Consider the following 25461-nt stretch of genomic DNA (forward strand, 5'->3'; position numbering starts at 1 on the left):
CATTTCTGTATCCTGACTATATCCTTCCTTCAGGAAGGGCTATAGATAGTAACATTTGTGTGCTTTTCTCTCACCTAACAACACTAGCTTAATCCAAATGGATTCCTGCTAAGCACTGGGAGCATTTTCTTAGGGGATAATGAGAGATTTCAACTAAACAACTCTTTTTTTTTTTTTAAACAACTCTTTTAAAAAATATTTCAGTTATGCCCTATAAATGTCCCTCCGTGTTTCCTATCAGAAAGTGGACAATCCTATGCCTGCCAAGAAGCAGGACTCTTAGGAATGTTTAGTTCAGAAGCATCAAAAAACCGAGTGGCTGGCAGCCAGTTACAAGGTCACCTCGACCCAGGAACACCCATCAGAAGATTATGGAACATTCCACAAAACCGTGTGTGGGGTTTGGCACCCTGAAGATTAATGCTATCAATGAGAGAATTTAATCAGGTTCATCCTGAATTCCTAGGCAGAGATAGGATTGGATAATGATGCCCTGGGAGAGATGCTGCAAAGAGGAAACAGAACAATGGAATGTTGTTTTAAAGGCTTTGAAATGACTATAAAGGTTGGCACATCAGGACCTGGAAAAAGGAAGGAAAATAAGGCCTAGAGTAACCTACAGCTTCTTGGGCCTCTGAGCCATGATGGAAACTTGGGGTTTTCTTTGACAGAAAAGTATTTGCACCACAACATCTAAACTGCTTCTAAAGTCCTTGAGATATTTTCTTAGAAAACAGTAGTAATCTTGAATTTAATAGAACAAGCTTTTAAAATTATTCTCAAAAATGTCTTTTTGACTTGTTACAGTCTTCTAAAGAGCAAGAGTTAATAATCCCCATTGTATTAAGTAGGCCTTGGAAATTGGCCTTTGTTTATAGACATGATCCTTCAAGGGCCTCTCTCTTGCCAAGCCACAGAATCTTACTAGACCAAGGACATGTGACATAGCAGAAGGTGCCTCACCTTGCATCCTGCAGACAAGGAGAGAGTGCAATCATGATGGAGCAGTCCTTTGCAGTCATGGCAACCCGGTACTGCTGAACCTGCAGGGAAGGAGAAGTCAGTTCCATGGCACCCCCACACATACCTTTCCCAACTGGAGAGGTCCGGGAACTGGTCCCAGATCAGGGGTGGGTTAGGAAGACCCAGGCCCAAAGGGCTCCTTAGAGGCCATTCCCGCCCTCTGACCTCTCACTGTAGGCAGTGTATGGACCCTGATTCCAGAGACCTGGGACTTCAGCAAGAAGTCAGTCCACCTTGTAAGAAGAAGCAGTAGCCACACTGACAGCAGCGAGTATCTCCCTGGGCCTTTGTTGCTGCACGTGGGCTTTCTCTAGTTGCAAACAGCAGAGGCTACTCTCTAGTTGCAGTGCAGACTTCAGTAGTTGCAGCACAGGGGCTCATTAGTTGTGGCTTGTGAGTCCTAGAGCATGCAGGCTTTAGAAACTGGCACGTAGGCTCAGTAGTTGGAAGTCTCGGGCGCTAGATCATGGGTTTAGTTGCTCCATGGCAGGTGGAATCTTCCTGGACCAAGGATCGAACCCATGCTCTCTGCATTAGCAGGAGGATTCTTATCCACTGCGCCACCAGGAAAGTCTCATTTGAATTTTTTAGACTGCACAGCTCTCACTTTTACAGAAATAAACTAGTTACAAAAAAGTGGGCCCTACACATTATCACTAGCCTCAACATCTGTGTGATGGCAGATCATAACTTCTTGTCTCCCTTTCAGTCATTTCCTTCAATGAAACACATCAAGAGGACTGCCCTGAGACAACATTCAAGCTTCATTCCACAAGGCAGGAATGTGTGGGAAAGAGGGGAAAACCCCAAGTGTGGGTTACACAAGTGTGGCCCCAAGTGTGGCCTGCAAAAATCTTTACAGTAGGAGGAAAAAGAAGCTCTTCTCCTAATACTCATTTAGCTAAGAAATCAAGTATTTTACAATATATACACACACAAAAATCCAGTCTAAAACAATTACAGAGATAAATATTAAAAACAAAATATAAAATATTACATCCTAATCTGCAAGACTTAAAACATAAAAGCCATGAAAGACAAAGACATCTGAATACCTAAAAATAAAAAGCTTTTATTTGATATAGTTATAATCCAAATATAGAAACTTGAATAGGAGAAAATATCTGCAGCATATAATAATCAACATCAAGAATATATACAAGATCTCCCTAGTGGTTCAGTGGTTAAGAATCCACTGTCCAATGCAGGAGGTTTGATCCCTGGTTGGGGAACTAAGGGCCCACATGCTGAGGGTCAGCTACTGAGCCTGTACCCTCTGGAACCTGCCTATCACAAGTAGAGAGCCCATGAACCATGATGAAGACATCTGTGCTGCAACTAAGACCCTACACAGCCAATATACATTTAAAATATATATATAAAGTGCTACTATTCACAATACCTAAGACATGGAAACAACCTGAAAGTCCATTGACAGATGAATGGATAAAGATGTGGTACATATATACAGTGGAATACTACTCAGTCATAAAAAAGAACAAATGAAATAATTCCATTTGCAGCAACATGGATCCAACTAGAGATTATCATACTAAGTCAAGTAGATCAGAACGAGACAAATACCATATGATTTATTACTTAACACATGGAGTCTAAAATATGACAAAAATTTATCTATAAAAAACAGATTCACAGACATACTGAAGAGACTTGCTGTTGCTAAAGGAGTGGGGGTTAGGGGAAGGATGGACTGACAGTTTGGGATTAGCAGATGCAAACTATTATTAGAGAATGGATAAACAACAATGTATATCACAGAGAACTATATTCAATATCCTTAATAAGCCATAATGGAAAAAATATGAAAAAGAACCTATATACATTTATAACTGAATCACTTTGCTGTATAGCAGAAATTAACACTATATAAATCAATACTTCAATAAAATTTTTTTAAAATATATGAAATGCTAGATCAATATGTAAAAAGAAAACTAATCAAAAAAGATATGGACCAAAGAAATTGACAAGATAAAAAATAGCCAATACGTAGATAAGATGTTCAAATGTACTACTACTAATCAAGGAAATGCAAATTATAACTGTGAAAATTTTTGCTTTCATCACAAAAGTGTCTTATTTATATATATATATGAAAGGTCTAGACTTTCACTTCAAGCAATGCTGGAGTATAATCAGGGCCAACCCAACTGCTGAAGTAGAAAAAGCTAAACAAAATATCAAAAACACCTCCTTGAAGTCAGAGGTCACAAGACCAGTGAGAACTGCTTAACCATGGGGAGGACAAAGACCTTTTCTGCCTAGGGAGTGAATGACAATTCTGGAAGGCCAGCCAAGAGACACTTTAACCTGCAGGGCCATGGACCAGGAACCATGATGAATCCCTGCTCTGGGTTAGTATCCAAATGTTGCAGCTTTTAGACAGGGTGAGCCAGAAGTCAACAGGCCTTACCAGGAACTGCAACTCTGCTTCAAAGAGAACAGTCACCAAAGCTGGATTAAGATGGCCCCAGCCTGCTAATGCTTCCCAGGTCCCTGACAGAAGCAAACCTAAAATTCTCTCTAGAAGAAGATAACATCCTAGGCCTCAGATTATCTCTAAACTAATTATACAAATACAGTTTCTGACACACAGGCAAAACTACCCAGGCACAAAAGATGATGCCGTGAGAGAAAACCAGCAAACACACACACACACACACACACAAATGAACCCCCCCAAAACCCACAATGGTAGAAAGAGGTATCTGGTATCATGGACTCCAGGTATCAGAGGTACCACACACACACATGCTGCTCGGCTCAAAGAAATAAAATTGAGAACTTCAGAGAACTGGAGACTATGGGGTTTCCCTTGTATGTTACTTGTCGCTTGTCCCTTGCTGCTTTTAATATTCTTTCTTTGTATTTAGTCTTTGTTAGTTTGATTAGTATGTGTCTTGATATGTTTCTCCTTCAGTTTATCCAGAATGGGACTCTTTGGGCCTCTTGGACTTGATTGACTATTTCCTTTTCCATGTTGGGGAAATTTTCAACTATAATCTCTTCAAAAATTTTCTCATAGCCTTTCTTTTTCTTTTCTTCTTCTGGGACCCCTATAATTTGAATGTTGGTGCGTTTGATATTGTCCCAGAGGTCTCTGAGACTATCCTCACTTCTTTTCATTCTTTCTTACTTTATTCTGCTCTTCAGAAGTTATTTCCACCATTTTATCCTCCAGCTCACTGATTCATTCTTCTGCTTCAGATATTCTGCTATTGATTACTTCCCTGGTGGCTCAGATGGTAAAGCGTCTGTCTTCAATGTGGGACACCTGGGCTCAATCTCTGGGTTGGGAAGATCCAATGGAGAAGGAAATGGCAATCCACTCCAGTACTATTGCCTGGAAAATCCCATGGACAGAAGAGCCTGGTAGGCTATAGTCCATGGGGTCACAAAGAGTCAGACATGACTGAGCGACTTCACTCACTCACTCAGAGTACTTTTAATTTCAGTACTTGTGTTGTTTGTATGTTTATTCTTTAATTCATAATACAAATTCATAATTTGTAAGTTTATTCTTTGTTAATTGATTCTTGCATTTTCTCCATTTTGTTTTCAAGGTTTTCAATCATCTTTACTATCATTATTCTGAATTCTTTTTCAGGTAGTTTGTCTATTTCCTCTTCATTTATTCCTCTTCTGTGTTTCTAGTTTGTTTCTTCATTTGTGTAGTATTTCTCTGCCTTTTCATTATTTTTTTTTAACTTATTGTGTTTGAGGTCTCCTTTTCTCAGGCTTCAGGGTTGAATTCTTTCTTCCTTTTGGTTTCTGCCCTTCTAAGGTTGGTCCAGTGGTTTGTTGTAAGCTTTGTATAGGGTGAGATTTGTGCTGAGTTTTTGTTTATTTGTTTGTTTTTCCTCTGATGAAGGCTGAGTGAGGTGGTAATCCTGTCTGCTGATGACTGGGTTTGTATTTTTGTTTTGTTTGTTGTTTAGATGAGGCATCCTGCACAGGGTGCTACTGGTGGTGGGTGATGCTGGGTCTTGTATTCAAGTGGTTTCCTTTGTGATATTCCCCAGGGTTAGTTCTCTGGTAGCCTAGGATCTTGGAGTCAGTGCTACCACTTCAAAGGCTCAGGGCTTGATCTCTGCCACTGGTGCCGCACCAGAGCTGTAGTCAGAGGGAGCAGGGAAAGAGCCAGGAGGAGCTGGGAGCCAGTGGAGCAAGCCAGAGGGGCAGGACACAGGGCACGGATGTGTTTTTTCACAAATTGGTTTGTGGCAACCCTGCATCACACAAGTCCACTGGCACCATTTGCCAATAGCATTTCTTCATTTCATGTCTCTGTTACACTTTGGTAATTCTCACACTATTTAAAATTTCATTATATTATATTTGTTATAATGATCTGTAATCAGTGACCTTTGATGTTATTATTATAATTGTTTTGGAGCACCAGGAACTGGAATGACATAAAATGACAATCAACAAATGTGTGTTCTGACCGCAAATACTGACTGGCCATTCCCCTATTTCTCTTTCTTCCTCAGGCTCCCCATTCCCTTAGGCCAAATCAGGCCAATTAATAGCCCTACAAATGGCCTCTAAGTGTTCAAGTGATAGGAAGAGTCACAGGTCTCTTACTTTTAAATCAAAGCCTGGAAATAATCAAGCTTAGTAAGGAAGGCATGTTGAAAGCTGTGATAGACCAAAAACTAGGCCTCTTGCAACAAACAGCCAAGTTGTGAAAGCACAGGAAATGTTCTTGAAGGAAATTAAAAGTATTGCTCCAGTGAACACACAAATGCTAACAAAACAACTTATTGCTGATATAAAGTTTTAGTGGTCTAGATAGAAAATCAAACCAATCACAGAACATGAAAGCACTGGTCGCTCAGTCACGTCCAACTCTTTGAGAACCCTGCCATGACTGTACCCTGCTAGGCTCCTCTGTCCATGGAGTTCTCCAGACAAGAATACTGAAGCAGGTTGCCATTTCCTTCTCTAGGGGATCTTCCCAACCCAGAGGTCGAACCTGCATCTCTTATGTCTCCTGCATTGGTAGGCAGGATCTTTACCACTAGTGCCACCTGGGAAGCCCAAACCAATTAAACATTTCCTTAAACCAACGTCTAAGCCAGAGCAAGGTCATAACTCTCTTCAGTTCTATTAAGGATGAGAGAGGTTAAGGAAGCTGCGAGAAAAATTTGAAGCTACCAGAGATTAGTTCATGAGATTTAAGGAAAGAAGCCATCTCCATAACATAAAAGTGAAAGATGAGTCAATAAGGGCTGATGTAGAAGCTGCAGCTAGTTATCCAAAAGATACAGCTAAGATAATCCATGAAAGTTAAGCTACACTAAACAACAGATTTTCATTGTGGATGAAACAGACGTATCAGAAGAAAACACCATCTAGGACTTTAATAGCTAGAAAGAAGTCCACGTCTGGCTTCAAAGGACAGGTTGACTTTTGTTAGGTGCTAATGCCACTGGTGACTTTAAATTGAAGCCAGTGTTCGGAGAAGGCAATGGCACCCCACTCCAGTACTCTTGCCTGGAAAATCCCATGGATGGAGGAGCCTGGTGGGCTGCCATCTGTGGGGTCGCTAAGAGTCGGACACGACTGAGCAACTTCACTTTCACTTTTCACTTTCATGTACTGGAGAAGGAAATGGCAACCTACTCCAGTGTTCTTGCCTGGAGAATCCCAGGGAAGAGGGAGCCTGATGGGCTCATCTATGGGGTCGCACGGAGTCGGACACGACTGAAACGACTTAGCAGCAGCAGCAGCAGTGTTCATTTACCATTCCAAAATTCCTAGGGCCCTTGAGAATTATGCTCCATCTATTCTGCCTTTGCTCTATAAATGGAACAACAAAGCCTGGATGACAGCACATCTGTTTACAACATAGTGTACTAAATATTTTAAGCCCACTGTTGGGGACTACTGCTTAGAAAAAAAAGATTCCTTTCAAAATATTACTGCTCATTGACATCCAAGAGCTCTGATGGGAGATGTACAATGAGATTACAATGTTTTCATGCCAGCTAACAAAACATCCACTGTTTCCCCATCTATTTCTCATGAAGTGATGGGACCAGATGCCATGATCTTAGTTTTCTGAACGTTGAGCTTTAAACCAACTTTTTCACTCTCCTCTTTCACTTTCATCAAGAGGCTTTTTTGGGCTCCAAAATCACCGCATATGGTGATTGCAGCCATGAAATTAAAAGATGCTTACTCCTTGGAAGGAAAGTTATGACCAACCTAGATAGCATATTAAAAAGCAGAGATGATATTACTTTGCCAACAAAGGTCAGTCTAGTCAAGGTTATGGTTTTTCCACATCCATGGTATGGATGTGAAAGTTGGACTGTGAAGAAAGCTGAGCGCCAAATAACTGATGCTTTTGAACTATGGTGTTGGAGAAGACTCTTGAGAGTCCCTTGGACTGCAAGGAGATCCAACCAGTCCATCCTAAAGGAGACCAGTCCTGGGTGTTCATTGGAAGGACTGATGCTGAAGCTGAAACTCCAATACTTTGGCCACCTCATGCAAAGAGTTGACTCATTGGAGAAGACCCTGATGCTGGGAGGGATTGGGGGCAGGAGGAGAAGGGGACGACAGAGGATGAGATGGCTGGATGGCATCACCAACTCGATGCACAAGAGTTTGGGTGAACTCTGGGAGTTGGTGATGGACAAGGAGGCCTGGCGTGCTGCGATTCGTGGGGTCACAAATAGTCGGACACGACTAAGCGACTGAACTGAACTGAATACAACATCCATTCCATAGCCCTTGAATCAAGGAGTGATCTCAGCTTTTAAGTCTTACCAGTTACATTTTGTTAGGCTGTAGCTGCTACAGATAGTGAATTCTTCTGATGGATCTGGGCAGTCAACTGAAAACCTTCTGGAAAGGATTCCCCATTCTAGATACCATTAAGAACATTCATGATTAATGAGACAAAGTGAAAAGATCAACAATAACAGTTTAGAAGAAGCTGATTCCAGCCCTCATGGATGTCTTTGAGAGTTCAAGACTTCAGTGAAAGAAGTAACTGTCGATGTGGTAGAAACAGCAAGAGATCTAGAATTAGAAATGAAGCCTCAAGATGTGACTGCATTGCACATCATAAAAATTTTATTTTTATGATAAAATTTTACTGGATAAGGATTTGTTTCTTATGGATGAGCAAAAAGAAACTGTTTTCTTGAGATGGAATCTACAAGTAAAGATGCAGTGAAGATTGCTGAAACAAAAGAATATTTAGACTATGACATAAATTTAGTTGGTAAAGCAGTGGCAGAGTTTGAGAGGACTGACTGCAAGTTTTGAAAGAAGTTCTACTGTGGTAAAGTGCTCTCAAAGAGATTTCATGCTTCAGATAAATCATTCATCAAAGAAAGAATCAACCAATGCATCAAAGTTCATTGTTATCTTAAGAAATTGCCACAGCTACCCCAATCTCCAGCAACCACTACCCTGATCAGTCACTAGCCATGAACACAGAGGCAAGGCCCTCCACCAACAAAAAGATTACCTGCTATAAGCTTAGGTAATGGTCAACATTTTTTAGCAATAATGTATCTTTTAATTAGCTACATTCTTTAGACATAATGCTATTGTATACTTAATAGAGTATAATATAGTGTAAACATAACTTTAATATGCACTAGAAAGCCAAAAAATTCACATAACTCACTTTATTAAGATATTTGCTTTATTGTAGTGGTCTGGAACCAAACCCACAATATCTCTGAGGTATACCTGTAACCACATTAACAGAAAATAGAAAAGTCACATGGTCTTCTCAATAGGAATAGAAAAGGCATTGAATAACTCAACACCCACTCCTAAAAAATCTCCTAACAAATCAGGAATAGAAGGGAACTTCCTCAATTTGATAAAGGTTATTTATTTTCAAGTAAACCAGGGCTTCCCTGGTGTTTCAGTGATAAAGAATCTTCATGCCAATGCAGGAGACATAGGTATGATCCCTGATCCAGGCAGATCTGACATGGTGCAGGGCAATTAAGCCTGTGCGCCACAACTATTGAGCCTGTGCTCCAGGGCCTGGCAACCAAAACTACTAAGCCCATGTGCTGCAGCTACTGAAACCCGTGCACCCTGGAGCCCATGCTCAGCAACAAGCGAAGCCACCACAGTGAGAAACCCATGCATTTCAACAAAAAGTAACCACTGCTCACTGCAACTAGAGAAAGCCGTGTGTGCAGCAACAAAGACACAGCACAGCCAAAAGTAAAATAAATAAATAAAATTATTAAAAATAATAATAATAAACCAAACATCAAAAAAGCCTACAGTAAACAATTTAATGGTAAATGCTTTCTCTTTAAGATTGGGAACAAAACTAGAATTTCCACTATCAGAAATTAGTTAGGCAAAACAAATAAGTAAAACGTATACATATCAGAAAGAGGAAAAAAATCAAATTCACAAACAATATTTTATATATATAGTTAGAATTAGTGGCTTCAACAAGCCTGACAGATAAAAAACACATCAAGGTAGAAAAATCAATTGCATTTCTATATATCCACAATAAACACTTAAAGTGAAACAATAAGATACAATCTATATCTAAAACCATCAAATATCTAGAAATATATCTAGTAAAATATATGATCTCTCTAAAAAAAACTATAAAATGTTTTTATCAGATTTTAAATAATACCTAATAAAAAGAAAATGCCCATGTTGGGGACTCAATCTTGTATCAACTCTTTTCATCATTTTAGTGCCAAATCAATCAAAATCCCAACAGGTTTGTTGTTGCTTTCCCTTGTAGAACTGAACAAGTTGACTTTTTTTTTTTTTTGAGGTACAGTTGATATACAGTGTAAGCTGATGTAAGTTTCAGGTATACAACATAATGAGTCACAAACAACTGAAAAATAATTAATCTTCCAAATATACAAGCAGCTCATGCAGCTCAATACCAGAAAAAGAAACAACGAAAAAGTAGGCAGAAGACCTAAACAGACATTTCTCCAAAAAAGACACAAATGGCTAATAAACACATGAAAAGATGCTTAACATCACTCATTATTAGAGAAATGCAAATCAAAACTACCATGAGGTATCATCTCACACTGGTCAGAATGGCCGCCATCAAAAAGTCTGCAAAGCATAAATGTTGGAGAGGGTGTGGAGAAAAGGGAACCCTCTTGAACTGTAGGTGGGAATGTAAATTGACACAGCCACTAGGGAAGATAGTATGCCTATGGCCAACTCATGTTGATGTATGGCAAAAACCATCAAAATACTGTAAAGTAATTATCCTCCAATTAAATTAAAAAAATTATACCCCATTTATAGCTATTTTATAGCTATTATTAATTATCAGCTATATAACCTGTGTTGTACAATATATCCTTGTAGCTTATTTATTTTATACATAGTAGTCTGCACCTCTTAATCCCCACCCCTACTTTGCCTGTCCCTCATCTCTCTCCCCACAGGTAACTACTCATTTGTTCTCTATATCTGTGGGAAGTGTTTCTTTTTTGAACAAGTTGATTCTAAAATTTATATAGATAAGCAAACGGTCAAGAAGAGCCAAGGCATTAATTAAAGGAAAGACATTTTTGAAGAAAGTATATAAGAATTTACCCTATTGGGTATCAAAGATTAATTATGACTCTATAGTGATCAGGACAATTCCTAAGACTCTAGGACAATGTCATATGAAAATAAAACCTTACCTCATGCCACACCAAAAATCAACTGCAAAAGTATCCACCAAATGCGAAAGGCAAAACAATAAGGTTTCTCAAATATCTGGAGGACCTTAAGGTAGATAAAACACAGAGAAAGACTACTAAAGAAAGAAAAAGATGTAAATTAATCTTAAACTTATGACCTTCCCTTCTGAAAGGGACAAACTTCATTAAGAGAGTAAAATGGCTAGTGGAAGAAGATATCTGTAACACATATATCTGACAGTGGACTTCTTGACTTCTTTCCAGAACACATAAAGAATTCCTTCAAACCAATACGAAAAAGACAACCCTACCAAAAAAAAAAAAAAAACAAAACAAAACTGGGAAGAGACTTAAATGCGTGCCTCGTGGAAAAGGAAATAGACCAATAAACATATGAAAAGGTGCTTAATCTCATTGCCCAATAAACCACTATTACCCACTCACCAGAATGACTAAAATTAAAAAGACCCACAAACAAGTGGCAGAGAGGGTGTGGGGCCACAGGAACTACCCTAGCCTGTCAAACTACCTTAGCCAGTTGTAGGGAATATAAACTGTTTCACAGTATCTGCTAAAGCTGAATATGCTCACATCTCTGGCCCAGAAATTGCACTCCTAGGAATATACCCAAGAGAAATGTATGTGCATGTTCACTAAGAGATCTGTACAAGACTGTTTTGCGAAACCTTTATTTGTAACAGTCAAACTGGGAGCAACTCAAATATCTGTCAACCATAGAATGGGTGAACTGTAGCATATCCATTTAAATACATCACTATGAAACAATGAAAATATGGAAATGCATGCAATAATATTAGTAAATTTCATACATGTCATACAGAACTTTAAAAAAAAGAGATATACTTGATTCTGTAATTATAAAGTTCAAACACATAAACTAAAATATAGGTATGGAAGCCAATACAATAGTTAACTTGAGGGGAAAATGCAAGAGTAATAACTTACAAGAAACCAACAGGGATTCTAATTAGCTGCCAGTATTTCATATTCAAACCTAACTGGTAGTTCTCCAAGAGTTTTCTTTATGACAAATAATTGAGCTGTACATCTTTTGCTGTGCACTTTTATATGTTGCTGTATTCCACAATACAATTAATGAATAAAAAGCTTAGAAAATTAAAATTTTAAATACTAAAAATATAAACTATTTTTGAGGGCATGTGGAAAACAGGGCCCTCGACTATTACAGGAAGGAACATAAATTGGCAAAGTCTTTTTCAGGAGGACAATATGACAGGATCTAACAAAAATAAATCTAGCATTTTAACTTCTAAAAATCTCACTGGCAGATTATGAGTAAGTGCACAAGGGTTAAAGTAACAAAATGTAAACGTTATTTTTAATAGTAACAAATTAAAGATAACACTCAAACAAATTACAATCAGTTATATGACCACACTAACAAGGACAACACTTTTGGGAGTATAGAGAACTTCCAAGGTCCCTCCGACAAAACAATGGTATCCCTATTAACACTGTTAATGCACTGCTAGGCTTGCAGAAGGTAAGGGAAATCCCCAACCCAATCCCCTCTTCTCACTGTCGGTCCCAAAAGAATTGAAACTAGAGGTTTGAGCAAAGAGCAATAGAGAAGGCTGAGCTGCCCTGTAGGCAACGTCAGTGTAGGTATGGTTTCTAGGAATAAGCCCTAGAGTACAGCATCTAAACCCGAGACTTCCCCCTTAAGCCAAAGATCCATATTTTCTCTGGAGAAAAGCATTCCCTATTTAGGTCCCCAGGATTCTCATAGATTAAGGTCAAACAAACATGAGCTCATGATCATACAACTTTAAAAACCCAAGCAGCATGGATGAGCTGGCCAAAATAACAAGAGATTATTATTTTTTTAACCTCCAAGGTTTTATTGTATCTTTTAAGATACAGAATATAAAATATCTATTCATTAAAGAAATAAAAGATGGAGTTTAAAAATGGGCAAGCAACAAGGAACTATGAAAAATACCAAGCAGATGTGAAAATCAACCAAACAGAACTCTGAGAAATTAAAAGTATACCTACTGAAATGGAAAACTCAATGATCAATAAATTAACAGATTAGACAAAGATGAAGACAAAATCACTGAACTGGAAGGCAGAACTAAAGAAAATGATAAAATGAGGTCTGCTATATATCTAATTATAGAGTCTAAGAAGAAAAGAACAGGATAATGGAGAAGAGAGAATATCTGATGAGAAAATGGCTGAGAATTTCCCAGAACTAATAAAAGACATATCCACAAATACAGAAAGCACAACACAAACCAAGCAAAATAAATTAAAAGTACACCACACTGAATCACACTGCATTAAAATGTCAAATTAAATAAATAGACTTTAAAAGCAACTATAGAGGAAAAAAATCACCTTTGAGAAAAGGCAGTTAGACAAACAGAAAACATCTTAGCAGCAACATCCACAGTCAGGTAATATTGCATAAAATGATTAAATGCTAAGAGAAAAACAATCAAGCCTTTCTTTAAACCCAGAAAAAAATTACTTTTTAAAACTATGATAAAATACAAATACTGTATATCCAGATAAACAGATACAAAGATAATTTACCAAAAGATATTCACTAATGTAACTTCTAAAGGATATACTTCAAGAAGAGGAAAACTGTAAACTATATGCCAATAAATTAGACAACTTAGATAAAATGGAAAAATTCCTTAAAAGATATGAAATAACAAAACTGCCTCAAGAAGAAATAGATAGCAAAATTATACCTATAAGTAGTAAAGAGACTCAACTGGGTATCAAAACATTACCAACAAACAAAAGCCCAGACCCAGATGGCTTCACTAGTGAATTCCATCAAATAAAGAATTACCATCAATCCTTCTCAAATCCCCCCCAACCCCCAGAAAAAAACAGGCTGAAAAAAATACTTCCCAATTCATTCGACAAGGCCACAATTACAGATCCATACCTCTTATGAGTACAAACACAAAAAGCCTCAACAAAATAATAGCAAATTGAACCCAGCAATACACAAGACTTATATGCCATGACCAAGTGGGGTTTATCCCAGGAATGCAAGGTTGGTTTTAATATCCAAAAATGAATATGTCATATCTATAGAATAAAAAACAAAAACCACACGATAATATCATAATAAATATCAACTGATGCAGAAAAAACGTTTGACAAAATACAACGTCCTTTCATGATAAAATCATTCAACAAATTAAGAAGGGAACTTCTCCAACCTGATCAATATACAAAAAGCCCAAAGTTAACATTATACATAATGATGAAAGACTGAACACTATCCCAGAAACCAGTAACAAATCAGACAGGGATGTCTGTTCTTACATTTAACACTGCACTACAAGTTCTAGCCAAGTGCTATTATGCAGGAAAAAGACGTAGAAGGCCACCAAATTGGAAAGAAAGTAGAAAAACTATCACTAAATGATCTTCTATAGAGACAATCCTAAGGAATTCACTAAAAACAACTCATTTAAAACCTAATAAACTTGGCAAGGTTGTAAGCTACAAAATCAATATAAAAAAACAAACAACTTCATTTACAACAGCATCAAAAAGACAACATTCAGGAATAAACTTAATAAAGTACAGAATGTATCTCTGAAAAGATTGTTGAAATAAAAACAAAGATCTAAATAAATGGAACAGCATCCCATGTGAACAAACTGGAAGACTTACTGTTGTGAAGATGGCCATACATACTATGCAAGCAAAGTGCAGACTCACCACAATCCCTATCACAGTCACAGCTGGTTTCTTTGTAGAACTTGGCAAGCTGATTCTAAAATTCACAATGGAATTACAAGGGGCTCCAAATAGCCAAAACAATATTGGAAAAGAGCAATTTCAAAACTTATTAAAAAGCAACGGTAATCAAGAGATGTACAAGCATAAGTATAGATATATAGATATATATATCATTGGCACACAAATGAATATCAAGAAATAAACCCATACATTTAGGGGTAAAAAAAAATAGTCTCTCAACAAATGGTGCTGAGATAACCGAATATCCACATACCAAGAATGAAAGTGGATCCCTACCACAAATCATATATAAAATTAACTCAAAATGGATCTAAGAACAAAATTTAAGAGCTAAAACTCTTTGAAGAAACAGGAAAATAATCATGACTTTTGATTTAGCAATGAATTCTTAAATATGACATCAAAAGCATGAACAACAACAACAAAAAACAGATAAACTGGACTTCATCAAAGTTAAAAACTTTCTCATTTCCTACTCCAGGAGATCTTCCTGACCCAGGGATCAAACCCCCATCTCCTACATCTCCTGGATTGGCAGGTGGATTCTTTACCGCGGAGCTACCTGGGAAGCTCATTATGCAGTATACTTGAAACTAACATAATATTGTATGTCAAATAAACAAAATGTTTAAATTGCAGATATTTCGTAACAAGGAACATGATCAAAAAACTGAAAAGGACTCTGACAGAAACTTCATATATTTGCAAATCATATATCTAATAAGGGCCTACTATCCACAATGGACAGAATTCTTACAACTCGACAATGAAACAACACAATTAAAAAGTAAGCAAAGGATCTGAATAGACATTTCCCCAAAGAAAAATACAAATGGGCAATAAGCACAAGAAAAAATGCTTAGTCTTCAGGGAAATGCAGGCAATGGCACCCTACTCCAGTACTCTTGCCTGGAAAATCCCATGGATGGAGGAGCCTGGTAGGCTGCAGTCCATGGGGTCGCGAAGAGTCGAACACAACTGAGCGACTTCCCTTCACTTTTCACTTTCATGCACTGGAGAAGAAAATGGCAACCCACTCCAGTGTTCTTGCCTGGAGAATCCCAGGGACGGGGGAGCCTGGTGGGCTGCCGTCTATGGGGTCACACAGAGTCAGACACGACTGAAGCGACTTAGCAGCAGCAGCAGGGAAATGCAAATCTAAACCACAATGAGATACCATTTCATACCCATCAGGGTGGCTAAAAACAAAAGGGCAGGTAACAAGTGTTGTCAAAGACAGAAAGGAGCTGGAACCCTGTATACTGCTGGTGGGGATGTAAAATGGTACAGCCATTTTGAAAAAAGGTCTGGCAGTTCCTAAAAAGTTAAACATAAGTTACCACTTGACCCAGCAACTGCACTCTTAAGTATATGCCCAAGAAAAGTAAAAATATGCCCATACAAAAATTTATACACACATATTTATAGCAACATTATTCATAATAGCCAAAAAGTGAAAACAATCTAAATGCTCATCAAACAAAATGTAGTAGCTCTATAGAATTAAATACTGTTCAGTCACAGAAAGAAATGAAGAACTGATACCTGCCACAACAACAGAAGCAGAAGATATTAAGAAGAGGTGGCAAGAATACACAGAAAAACTGTACAAAAAAAGATCTTCACGACCAAGATAATCATGATGGTGTGATCACTCACCTAGAGCCAGACATCCTGGAATGTGAAGTCAAGTGGGCCTTAGAAAGCATCACTAGGAACAAAGCTAGTGAAGGTAATGGAATTCCAGTTGAGCTATTTCAAATCTTGAAGGATGATGCTGTGAAAGTGCTGCATGCAATATGCCAGCAAATTTGGAAAACTCAACAATGGCCACAGGACTGGAAAAGGTCAGTTTTCATTCCAATCCCAAAGAAAGGCAATGCCAAAGAATGCTCAAACTACCACACAATTGCACTCATCTCGCACGCTACTAAAGTAATGCTCAAAATTCTCCAAGCCAGGCTTCAGCAATACGTGAACCGTGAAATTCCAGATGTTCAAGCTGGTTTTAGAAAAGGCAGAGGAACCAGAGATCAAATTGCCAGTATCCGCTGGATCATGGAAAAAGCAAGAGAGTTCCAGAAAAACATCTATTTCTGCTTTATTGACTATGCCAAAGCCTTTGACTGTGTGGATCACAATAAACTGTGAAAAATTCTGAAAGAGATGCCTCTTGAAAAACCTATATGCAGGTCAGGAAGCAACAGTTAGAACTGGACATGGAACAACAGACTGGTTCCAAATAGGAAAAGGAGTACGTCAAGGCTGTGTATTGTCACCCTGCTTATTTAACTTATATGCAGAGTACATCATGAGAAACGCTGGGCTGGAAGAAGCACAAGCTGGAATCAAGATTGCTGGAGGAATATCAATAACCTCTGATATGCAGATGACACCACCCTTATGGCAGAAAGTGAAGAAGAACTAAAGAGCCTCTTGATGAAAGTGAAAGAGAGTGAAAAAGTTGGCTTAAAGCTCAACATTCAGAAAACTAAGATCATGCCACCTGGTCCCATCACTTCATGGCATATAGATGGGGAAACAGTGTCAGACTTTATTTTTGGGGCTCCAAAATCACTGCAGATGGTGATTGCAGCCATGAAATTAAAAGACACTTACTCCTTAGAAGGAAAGTTATGACCAACCTACGCAGCATATTGAAAAGCAGAGACATTACTTTTGCCAACAAAGGTTCGTCTAGTCAAGGCTATGGTTTTTCCAGTGGTCATGTATGGATGTGAGAGTTGGACTATGAAGAAAGCTGAGCACCAAAGAATTGATGCTTTTGAACTGTGGTGTTGGAGAAGACTGTTGCGAGTCCCTTGGACTGCAAGGAGATCCAACCAGTCCATCCTAAGGGAGATCAGTCCTGGGTGTTCATTGGAAGGACTGATGTTGAAGCTGAAACTCCAACACTTTGGCCACCTGATGCAAAGAGCTGACGCATTGGAAAAGACCCTGATGCTGGGAAAGATTGAGGGCAGGAGGAGAAGGGGATGACAGAGGATGAGATGGTTGGATGGCATCATCGACTCGATGGACATGTGTTTGGGTGGACTCTGGGAGTTGGTGATGGACAGGGAGGCCTGGCGTGCTGCGGTCCACGGGGTCACAAAGAGTCAGACACAACTGAGCGACCAAATTGAACTGAACTGAACACAGTTAAAGGCTTTGGCATAGTCAATAAAGCAGAAATAGATGATTTTCTGAAACTGTCTTGTTTTTTTGATGATCCAACGGATGTTGGCAATTTGATCTCTGGTTCCTCTGCCTTTTCTAAAACCAACTTGAACATCTAGAAGTTCACGGTTCACATACTGCTGAAGCCTGGCTTGGAGAATTTTGAGCATTACTTTACTAGCGTGTGAGATGAGTGCAATTGTGCGGTAGTTGGAGCATTCTTTGGCATTGCCTTTCTTTGGGATTGGAATGAAAACTGACCTTTTCCAGTCCTGTGGCCATTGTTGAGTTTTCCAAATTTGCTGACATATTGAGTGCAGCACTTTCACAGCATCATCATTTAGGATTTGAAATAGCTCAACTGGAATTCCATCACCTCTACTAGCTTTGTTTGTAGTGAAGCTTCCTAAGGCCCACTTGACTTCACATTCCAGGATGTCTGGCTCTAGGTGAGTGATCACACCATCATGATTATCTTGGTCGTGAAGATCTTTTTGTACAGTTCTTCTGTGTATTCTTGCCATCTCTTTTTAATATCTTCTGCTTCTATTAGGTCCCTACCATTTCTGTCCTTTATTGAGCCCATCTTTGCATGAAATGTTCCCTTGGTATCTCTAATTTTCTTGAAGAGATCTCTAGTCTTTCCCATTCTATTGTTTTCCTCTATGTCTTTGCATTGATCACTGAGGAAGGCTTTCTTAAAAGTAGATCAGTAGTTGCTTAGTGGGGTGAGGAGATAAGATATTGGCTAAAGGGTACAGAATTCTAAAACTGACTATGATACTGCTTACACATCTGTGAACATATTAAAGACCATTAAATTGAATACTTTAAGTGGGTAAATTGTATGGTATGTAAATTATATCACAATAAAACTTTTAGAGAAAAAGGAAAGAGCGGAGAAATCAGAATATTGAGCAAAGATATAGGAACATGTGACAGATCTAAACAAATATCTGTATAAAATAGTACTGTAAGTTGTGATTTTTTTTTTAATTAAAAAAAAAAAAAAGAACATGAGAAATGGAATACCTGGCAAAAACGCATATAAGATGAGAACAAAAATGGAATTAAAGTAACCCAATTCCTTATGTTTGTGTGTCAGGGAGTGATGTGGGAGTAGGAGTTAAATTATTAATTTTAGTCTTTAAATATGCATGGTCGAATTGGACAAGTAACCAGAAAAATGTAATATCAGAATGTCTAACTTCTAAACCAACAGGAAAAAAGGAATATTAAAACTAACAAACAAAAGTGAACAGAAGTCAGCAAAATATGGGCCAAGGGCCAAATCCAGCCCACCACCTGTTTTTATAAATAAAGTTTTACTGGAGCACAGCCATGCTCCCTTATATTTGTCTCTGGCTGCTTCTGAGCTATAATGGCAGTGCTGAGTAGATACAACAGAGACCAGATGGCCTACAAAGCCTAAAGCATTTACTGTCTGGCTCTTTATAGAAAAAGTTTGCTGACACCTACAATGGAATACTAAACAACAGTCAGAAAGCAAGAATTACTCTCAGCTGCAGGTTCCTGAGCTTTGAAATAAATACAATATTCTCTCCTCTCTCATTTCATCAAGAGGCACAAAGCTCAATTAGATAAACCATATTTGTGAAAGAACTTTTTAATCATCTGTGGCCTAGGAATGTTCTCAACCTGTTCTCCAGCTTCAGCTTCACATACACCCTCTTCAGATTCCAACTAACAGAACCTAAATCCCTAAAACAACAACAAAAAGATAGACCCTTATATTCCAACACAGAGAGATGTCAAGACACGTTAGTTTAAAGGCAAGCCAGTGACACATTAACGTGAATAACTCCTCAAATAGGATGAGTTAGTGAGTTAGTGCTTGTATATGTGTTACTGTGAAGTTCTGAAAAGATAACAGTGGATATATATTTCTTGGGCAGAAATAACATTTTATGAATTATACTCACTACTTGAATCCTTTTCATTAAATTATTTGTTTGAGATAATCCTGGGTTCCGAATACACTTTACCCAGTCTCCCTCAATGGTGACATCTTACAAAACCATACAGTACAATATCACAGCCAGGATAGTGACATTAATACGCTCCATGATTTTATTCCAGTCTGCCCTGGACCCCTTGGTACAGCTGTCCCAGTCCTGACAAAGTGTCTGTGGTTCTCTCTTGTTAAGAGTCCTCGCTCCTGTCTCCAGCCGGGGCTGAGTGTACCCTCCTCTGTGGCTGTGTTGTGTATGTGGACGAATCTCATCACACACGTAGGTTCATGCATCATCTGCCACCACAGTTAAAATACAGAGCAGCTGCATCATCACAAGATTCCACTTGTTGACCTTTTATAACCACAGCCCCTTCCTTCCATCTCCTCCTCATCCCACAGCAACCATTCATTCATCTTTGTCATTTCAAGAATGTCATATAAACAGAATCATTGTGTGTGATCTTTTGAGATTGGCTTTTGTCACTCAGCACATTTCTCTGGAGATTCACTCAGGCTGTTGTGTGTATCCACTTTGCTCAACAGTTCCAGCTTGTGTAACCTATAGTAGGTCACCTGCTGACAGGCACTTGAGTTGTGCCCGTTTCCAACAATTACAGTTACAACAATTACAAACCAGGCTGCTGCGAACACTTCTGTATAGGGTTTTGGGTGAGCCTAAGTCTTCCCTTCTCTGCAACAAATGCCCAGGAACACAGGTGCTGGGTCATAGGGCACGTGCATGATTAGCTCTGCAAATCTAGGTTCTCGGCACCAGCATTCAGCGTTGTCTCAGTGTGCTTAGTTTAGTCATTCTGAGAGTTGTGTAATGATCGCTTGAACCTCTTAGAAGATTCCATTTACATATGAAGCAAGAAATTGCAATAAAGTTAAAAGTAATCCATCCTTATTACAATTTTGAAAAATACAGAAATGTGTAAAAAAGGAAGTAAACGTCTATGCTTCTTCTCTCGATAAAAGGAATACTGATATTTATTCCTAAATCAATATACCCAATTTGCAGACAATGTAGGGCAGTCCATCGCTTTATTCTGATAGAGGCTTCCTTTTGGATTTCTCCCCTCCATGAGGACGATTCCACCCCCAGACACCTCAGTTAATTCCCTCTGGGCTCTTAGCTTTGGAGGGGACCTCCTCAAAAACTGAATGGCCACAGAGGAGGGTACACTCAGCCTTGGCCAGAGACAGGAATGAGGACTCTTAACAAGAAAGAACCACAGACACATTGTCAGGACCAGGACAGCTTAATCAAGGGCTCCAAGACAGCCGCCCAGAGGAGGCAGAGGGCATGCTGTTTTATTCCCGTCTTTTCATCACTTTGCTCCCACTAGAACAGTGTTCCTTAACCATTTCAGCATCTAGCAAAACCTCTGACAGCCTAGTAAAACTTATGGATCCTTCTCAGAAAAACATTCTCAGGAGTGACAAATATAAAGATACCATGAGATATCTATAGCAACTACAGTGTGAAATCAAAAGGTCAGATTTCTCTTAATGGCAAAGGTGGGGGTCCTGTTGACGCTACAGTGGTTGCTGCCACATTCTTAATGGAAGGAAACACTAAACTCAGAGATTATGAAAACAAACATGTAAGTTTTTTTCCTATCCAAGCTCATGGAGGCCCTGAATGCCCTGATTTCACAGAATCAGAAAGAATAGGATCAAGGCCTCTTCCCTAAGAGACTCTCCCAGGGTGCCGCTTGGCCTGAGGTAGAGGAAGGAAGGAAGCCAGCCACACACAACCACAGGCGGGGGTCTGGGCCCAGAATCCCCCCTGAGGGCTATAGGAGAGATGGTCGGCACGTGTCTGCTCTATGGCTGCTAAGGAGGAAGCACAGACCCAGCAAAGGGAGGGTGGAGAGAGGACTGGGCTCAGGGTGGCCTGGAGCCAACTGAATAAAGGGAGCTCCTCCCTAGAAGCTAAAGTAACATGTCATCACTGACCCAGTCTATCTGGGGGAAACTTTAGCCACATTTAAAAAAATTTTTTTAATTGGAGAAAAATTGCTTTATAGTGTCGCACTGGTTTCTGCTGTACAACAATGCAAATCAGTCGTAATTATGTATCTCCCCTCTCTGGGGAGCCTCCCTGCCCTCCCCACATCCCACCCCTCTGAGCTGTCACAGAGCGCCAGGCTGGGCTCCCTGTATTATAAAGTAGCTTCCCACTAGCTATCTGTTTTACACATGGTAGTGTATATATGTAAACTGGCTCCAGGCCGCGCTGGGCCCTCCCCTCCCTGCTACCTTCCACGTTCCCCACCCCCCGCCCTGTCCACAGGCCCATTCTCTTTATTTGCGTCTTCATTCTTTTCCTGCAGATAGGTTCATCAGTACCATTTTTCTAGATTTCACATACTGCATTAACATATAATATTTGTTCTTCTCTTTCTGACTTACTTCACTCTGTATAACAGGCTGTAGGTTCATCCACCTCACTACAACTCAAATCTGTTCCTTTTCATTCAGCTCAGTTCAGTCGCTCAGTCATGTCCGACTCTTTGCTACCCTATGAATCACAGCACGCCAGGCCTCCCTGTCCATCACCAACTCCCGGAGTTCACCCAAACTCATGTCCATCGAGTCGGTGATGCCATCCAGCCATCTCATCCTCTGTTGTCCCCTTCTCCTCCTGCCCCCAGTCCCTCCCAGCATCAGGGTCTTTTCCGATGAGTCAACTCTTCGCATGACGTGGCCAAAGTATTGGAGTTTCAGCCTCAGCATCAGTCCTTCCAATGAACACCCAGGACTGATCTCCTTCAGGATGGACTGGTTGGATCTCCTTGCAGTCCAAGGGACTCTCAAGAGTCTTCTCCAACACCACAGTTCAAAAGCATCAATTATTCGGCATTCAGCCTTCTTCACAGTCCAACTCTCACATCCATACATGACCACAGGAAAAACCGTAGCCTTGACTAGACGAACCTTTGTTGGCAAAGTAATGTCTCTGCTTTTGAATATGCTATCTAGGTTGGTCATAACTTTCCTTCCAAGGAGTAAGCGTCTTTTAATTTCATGGCTGCAATCACCATCTGCAGTGATTTTTTAAGTCCAAAAAAATAAAGTCTGACACTGTTTCCACTGTTTCCCCATCTATATGCCATGAAGTGATGGGACCAGATGCCATGATCTTCGTTTTCTGAATGTTGAGCTTTAAGCCAACATTTTCACTCTCCTCTTTCACTTTCATCAAGAGGCTCTTTAGTTCCTCTTCACTTTCTGCCATAAGGGTGGTGTCATCCGCCTATCTGAGGTTATTGAGATTTCTCCTGGCAATCTTGATTCCAGCTTGTGCTTCTTCCAGCCCATTGTTTCTCATGATGTACTCTGCATATAAGTTAAATAAGCAGGGTGACAATATTCAGCCTTGACATACTCCTTTTCCTATTTGGAAACAGTCTGTTGTTCCATGTCCAGTTCTAACTGTTGCTTCCTGACCTGCATATAGGTTTCTCAAGAGGCAGGTCAGGTGGTCTGGTATTCCCATCTCTTTCAGAATTTTCCACAGTTTATTGTGATCCACACAGTCAAAGGCTTTGGCATAGTCAATAAAGCAGAAATAGATGTTTTTCTGGAGCTCTCTTGCTTTTCCCATGATCCAGCGGATGTTGGCAATTTGATCTCTGGTTCCTCTGCCTTTTCTAAAACCAGCTTGAACATCTGGGTTTAATCCATAATTATTCTGCTTTAACCATCAGGAGTTGGTACTGGGAAACACTTCTTATGAAAATTCTGAGTTAGTATTCTGAGTTAGTATTAAGAGCCTAAGGAGCACATAATATGTTTCTGGAAGAGTCTACCCACCTTTGTCAATGCAAAAGCCACTGTACCATCATCCTCAGTGGAAAGATCGAGCAGCCTCTGGTAAAATGCTTCATCATAAGGCCCATCTATTTGCAATGTTTTTCTGAAGAACAAAGCACAAAAAAACAGGATAGCAAAGCTGCCTGGAAATCATCTGTTAAAACTCTTTGCAGTTTAAGAATCATACATCTGTTTTTAAAGAACATTAGTGGATTCATCTCTTCCTAATGCTAAACTGTTATGAAGCGTGAAAGTTTTAAACACAGCTTGCAAGACCAGAAACCAGGAGAGCCTGAATGTCTCCTGTTTATGACAAATGGTGTCGAGGTCAGAGATTCTAGTGAAGGGGTGATAGAGAGGAAGCCAGGCCAGGCGACAGCTGCAGCCCCCACCACATGCCACAGGTGCGGATCCTTGCAACCCACATCAAGACGGTCAGGAAATGGACAAGGAAGCGCCTGAAGGCCAAAGCCCAGCTGGGCTGAGTGAAAGCGGCTCACCGGCTGTGGAGCAGCACTGCCCCCTGCAGGCTCAGCTCCAACTCAGAACATGGAACTGACTAACAGGGTTGTCAGGACATACTCTCCTTTCTAGAAATGGGAAAGCGATCTCTGATCTGACAGGACCTTGGTCCTCCTTCACATGGCACTGAATCTCCGGGCTGGCCCTGCAGCTGGGGGCAGGGAGTGGGTAGATGGGGTGAGTCATCCTCCTGGGAGGCCTATGCAGTCCTCCCACTGGGTCAACCTGCTACCCTCATCCCCATCTTGCCCTCAGGGCTGCTCGGGGCCCCATACAGGCCCAGAAAGGGCAGGGGAGCACTGGGTCTATGCCTCACCTCTCCTCAGGAAACTCCTCCAGGTACCGCTCAACCCGCCGGTACAGAGGGTAGAGGCCTTCGATGTCCAGCAGGTCCAACATCTGCACCTGGAGGGTTTTGTACAGAAGACAGCCCTTCGGTAACCCTGAGCGCTCCGGGGTGTTTTTTCCTACCAAGAACATCAGGGGAAAACGAGAAGTTTACTGTCAAGGACTGAAGAAGGTGGCGGGCACAGGCCGCACCCTGCCTCACGGAGCTGCTGGGGCTGGACAAGTGCACGTTCCGGGTTAGACACAAAGGAGAGGCAGGCCCCACAGCTCACTGTGCGCATCCCCCTCCTCTCAACATCCTTCAGTCTCCATCACACCAGCCCAGTCTAGAGAGAGAACCCTCAGTCTACAGAAGACTAAGCACAAAATGTAAAAGGACCGCAGTAACGTCCTCACATCTGCAAGACAGCATCTGCAGAGCCCAGGGAACAGCCTGTGTGAAGAGGTGTGACCACACTGAGCAGGGAGCCACCGGGGCGGGGACAGTGCAGAAATGAGGTCCATTCCACACTCAAGGGTTCTCAGGGGCCTTAAGGGCTGGGGAGACAGAGTCCTAGCTCACGTATCCCATCCTTTGAGCAAACAGTCATGTCTGATGAATGAACAAACATCATTGAGTCCAAGCCACAAGGAGCACCTGTGGCCATGTCCAGTTCTGACACTCTGACCTCCCACTTCTGGCAAAACATGCTCAGTCATCCAAGACAGAGTGAAAATGCACAGGTCCAGCTAAAAGGGATTTGTTACAATTACAGGTTATTCATATAGTAGAGTATCTACTTTATGGTCAAAAAATAAGTTAAAAAAACAGCATGTAGAATACATTGTACATCCCATGGGTCAGACTTGTGTCTGTGTACGTATGCAGGGAAGGTCTGGAAGAAAAGTCCACAGGGGTCTCTGACCAGTGTCCACCTGTGTGTCCTTCCAAACAAGTTCTGTCTACTTACAAGCAGTTAAGTACCCAAACACGGGCATGAGTTTACAAAAATTGTCTGAAATGAGTAGGCATCACTTTTGCAACAAGAAAAATACCCGCAAAATTCATCTGTGCCATTGCATGGGGGACAAAAGAAGGGTGACTTGTGCCCAGGTAGCTGCATGGGAAACCACCGC

The 25461-nt window shown here is 40.3% G+C and overlaps 1 protein-coding gene across 1 annotated transcript in view; it reads right to left on the reverse strand.

Annotated features, from left to right (window-relative positions):
- IPPK (inositol-pentakisphosphate 2-kinase) overlaps window positions 1-25461 on the reverse strand; it is a 60349-nt gene that overhangs the window by 4311 nt on the left and 30577 nt on the right. The window contains exons 10-12 of the mRNA XM_061426206.1: window positions 24314-24464; window positions 23476-23578; window positions 964-1043 (exon numbers count right to left, since the gene is read on the reverse strand). Of these exons, the coding sequence (XP_061282190.1) occupies window positions 964-1043; window positions 23476-23578; window positions 24314-24464 (334 nt within the window). The remainder of the gene's footprint in view (window positions 1-963; window positions 1044-23475; window positions 23579-24313; window positions 24465-25461) is intronic.

The sequence above is a fragment of the Bos javanicus genome, chromosome 8 (assembly GCF_032452875.1).
Source record: "Bos javanicus breed banteng chromosome 8, ARS-OSU_banteng_1.0, whole genome shotgun sequence".
Taxonomy (NCBI): domain Eukaryota; kingdom Metazoa; phylum Chordata; class Mammalia; order Artiodactyla; family Bovidae; genus Bos; species Bos javanicus.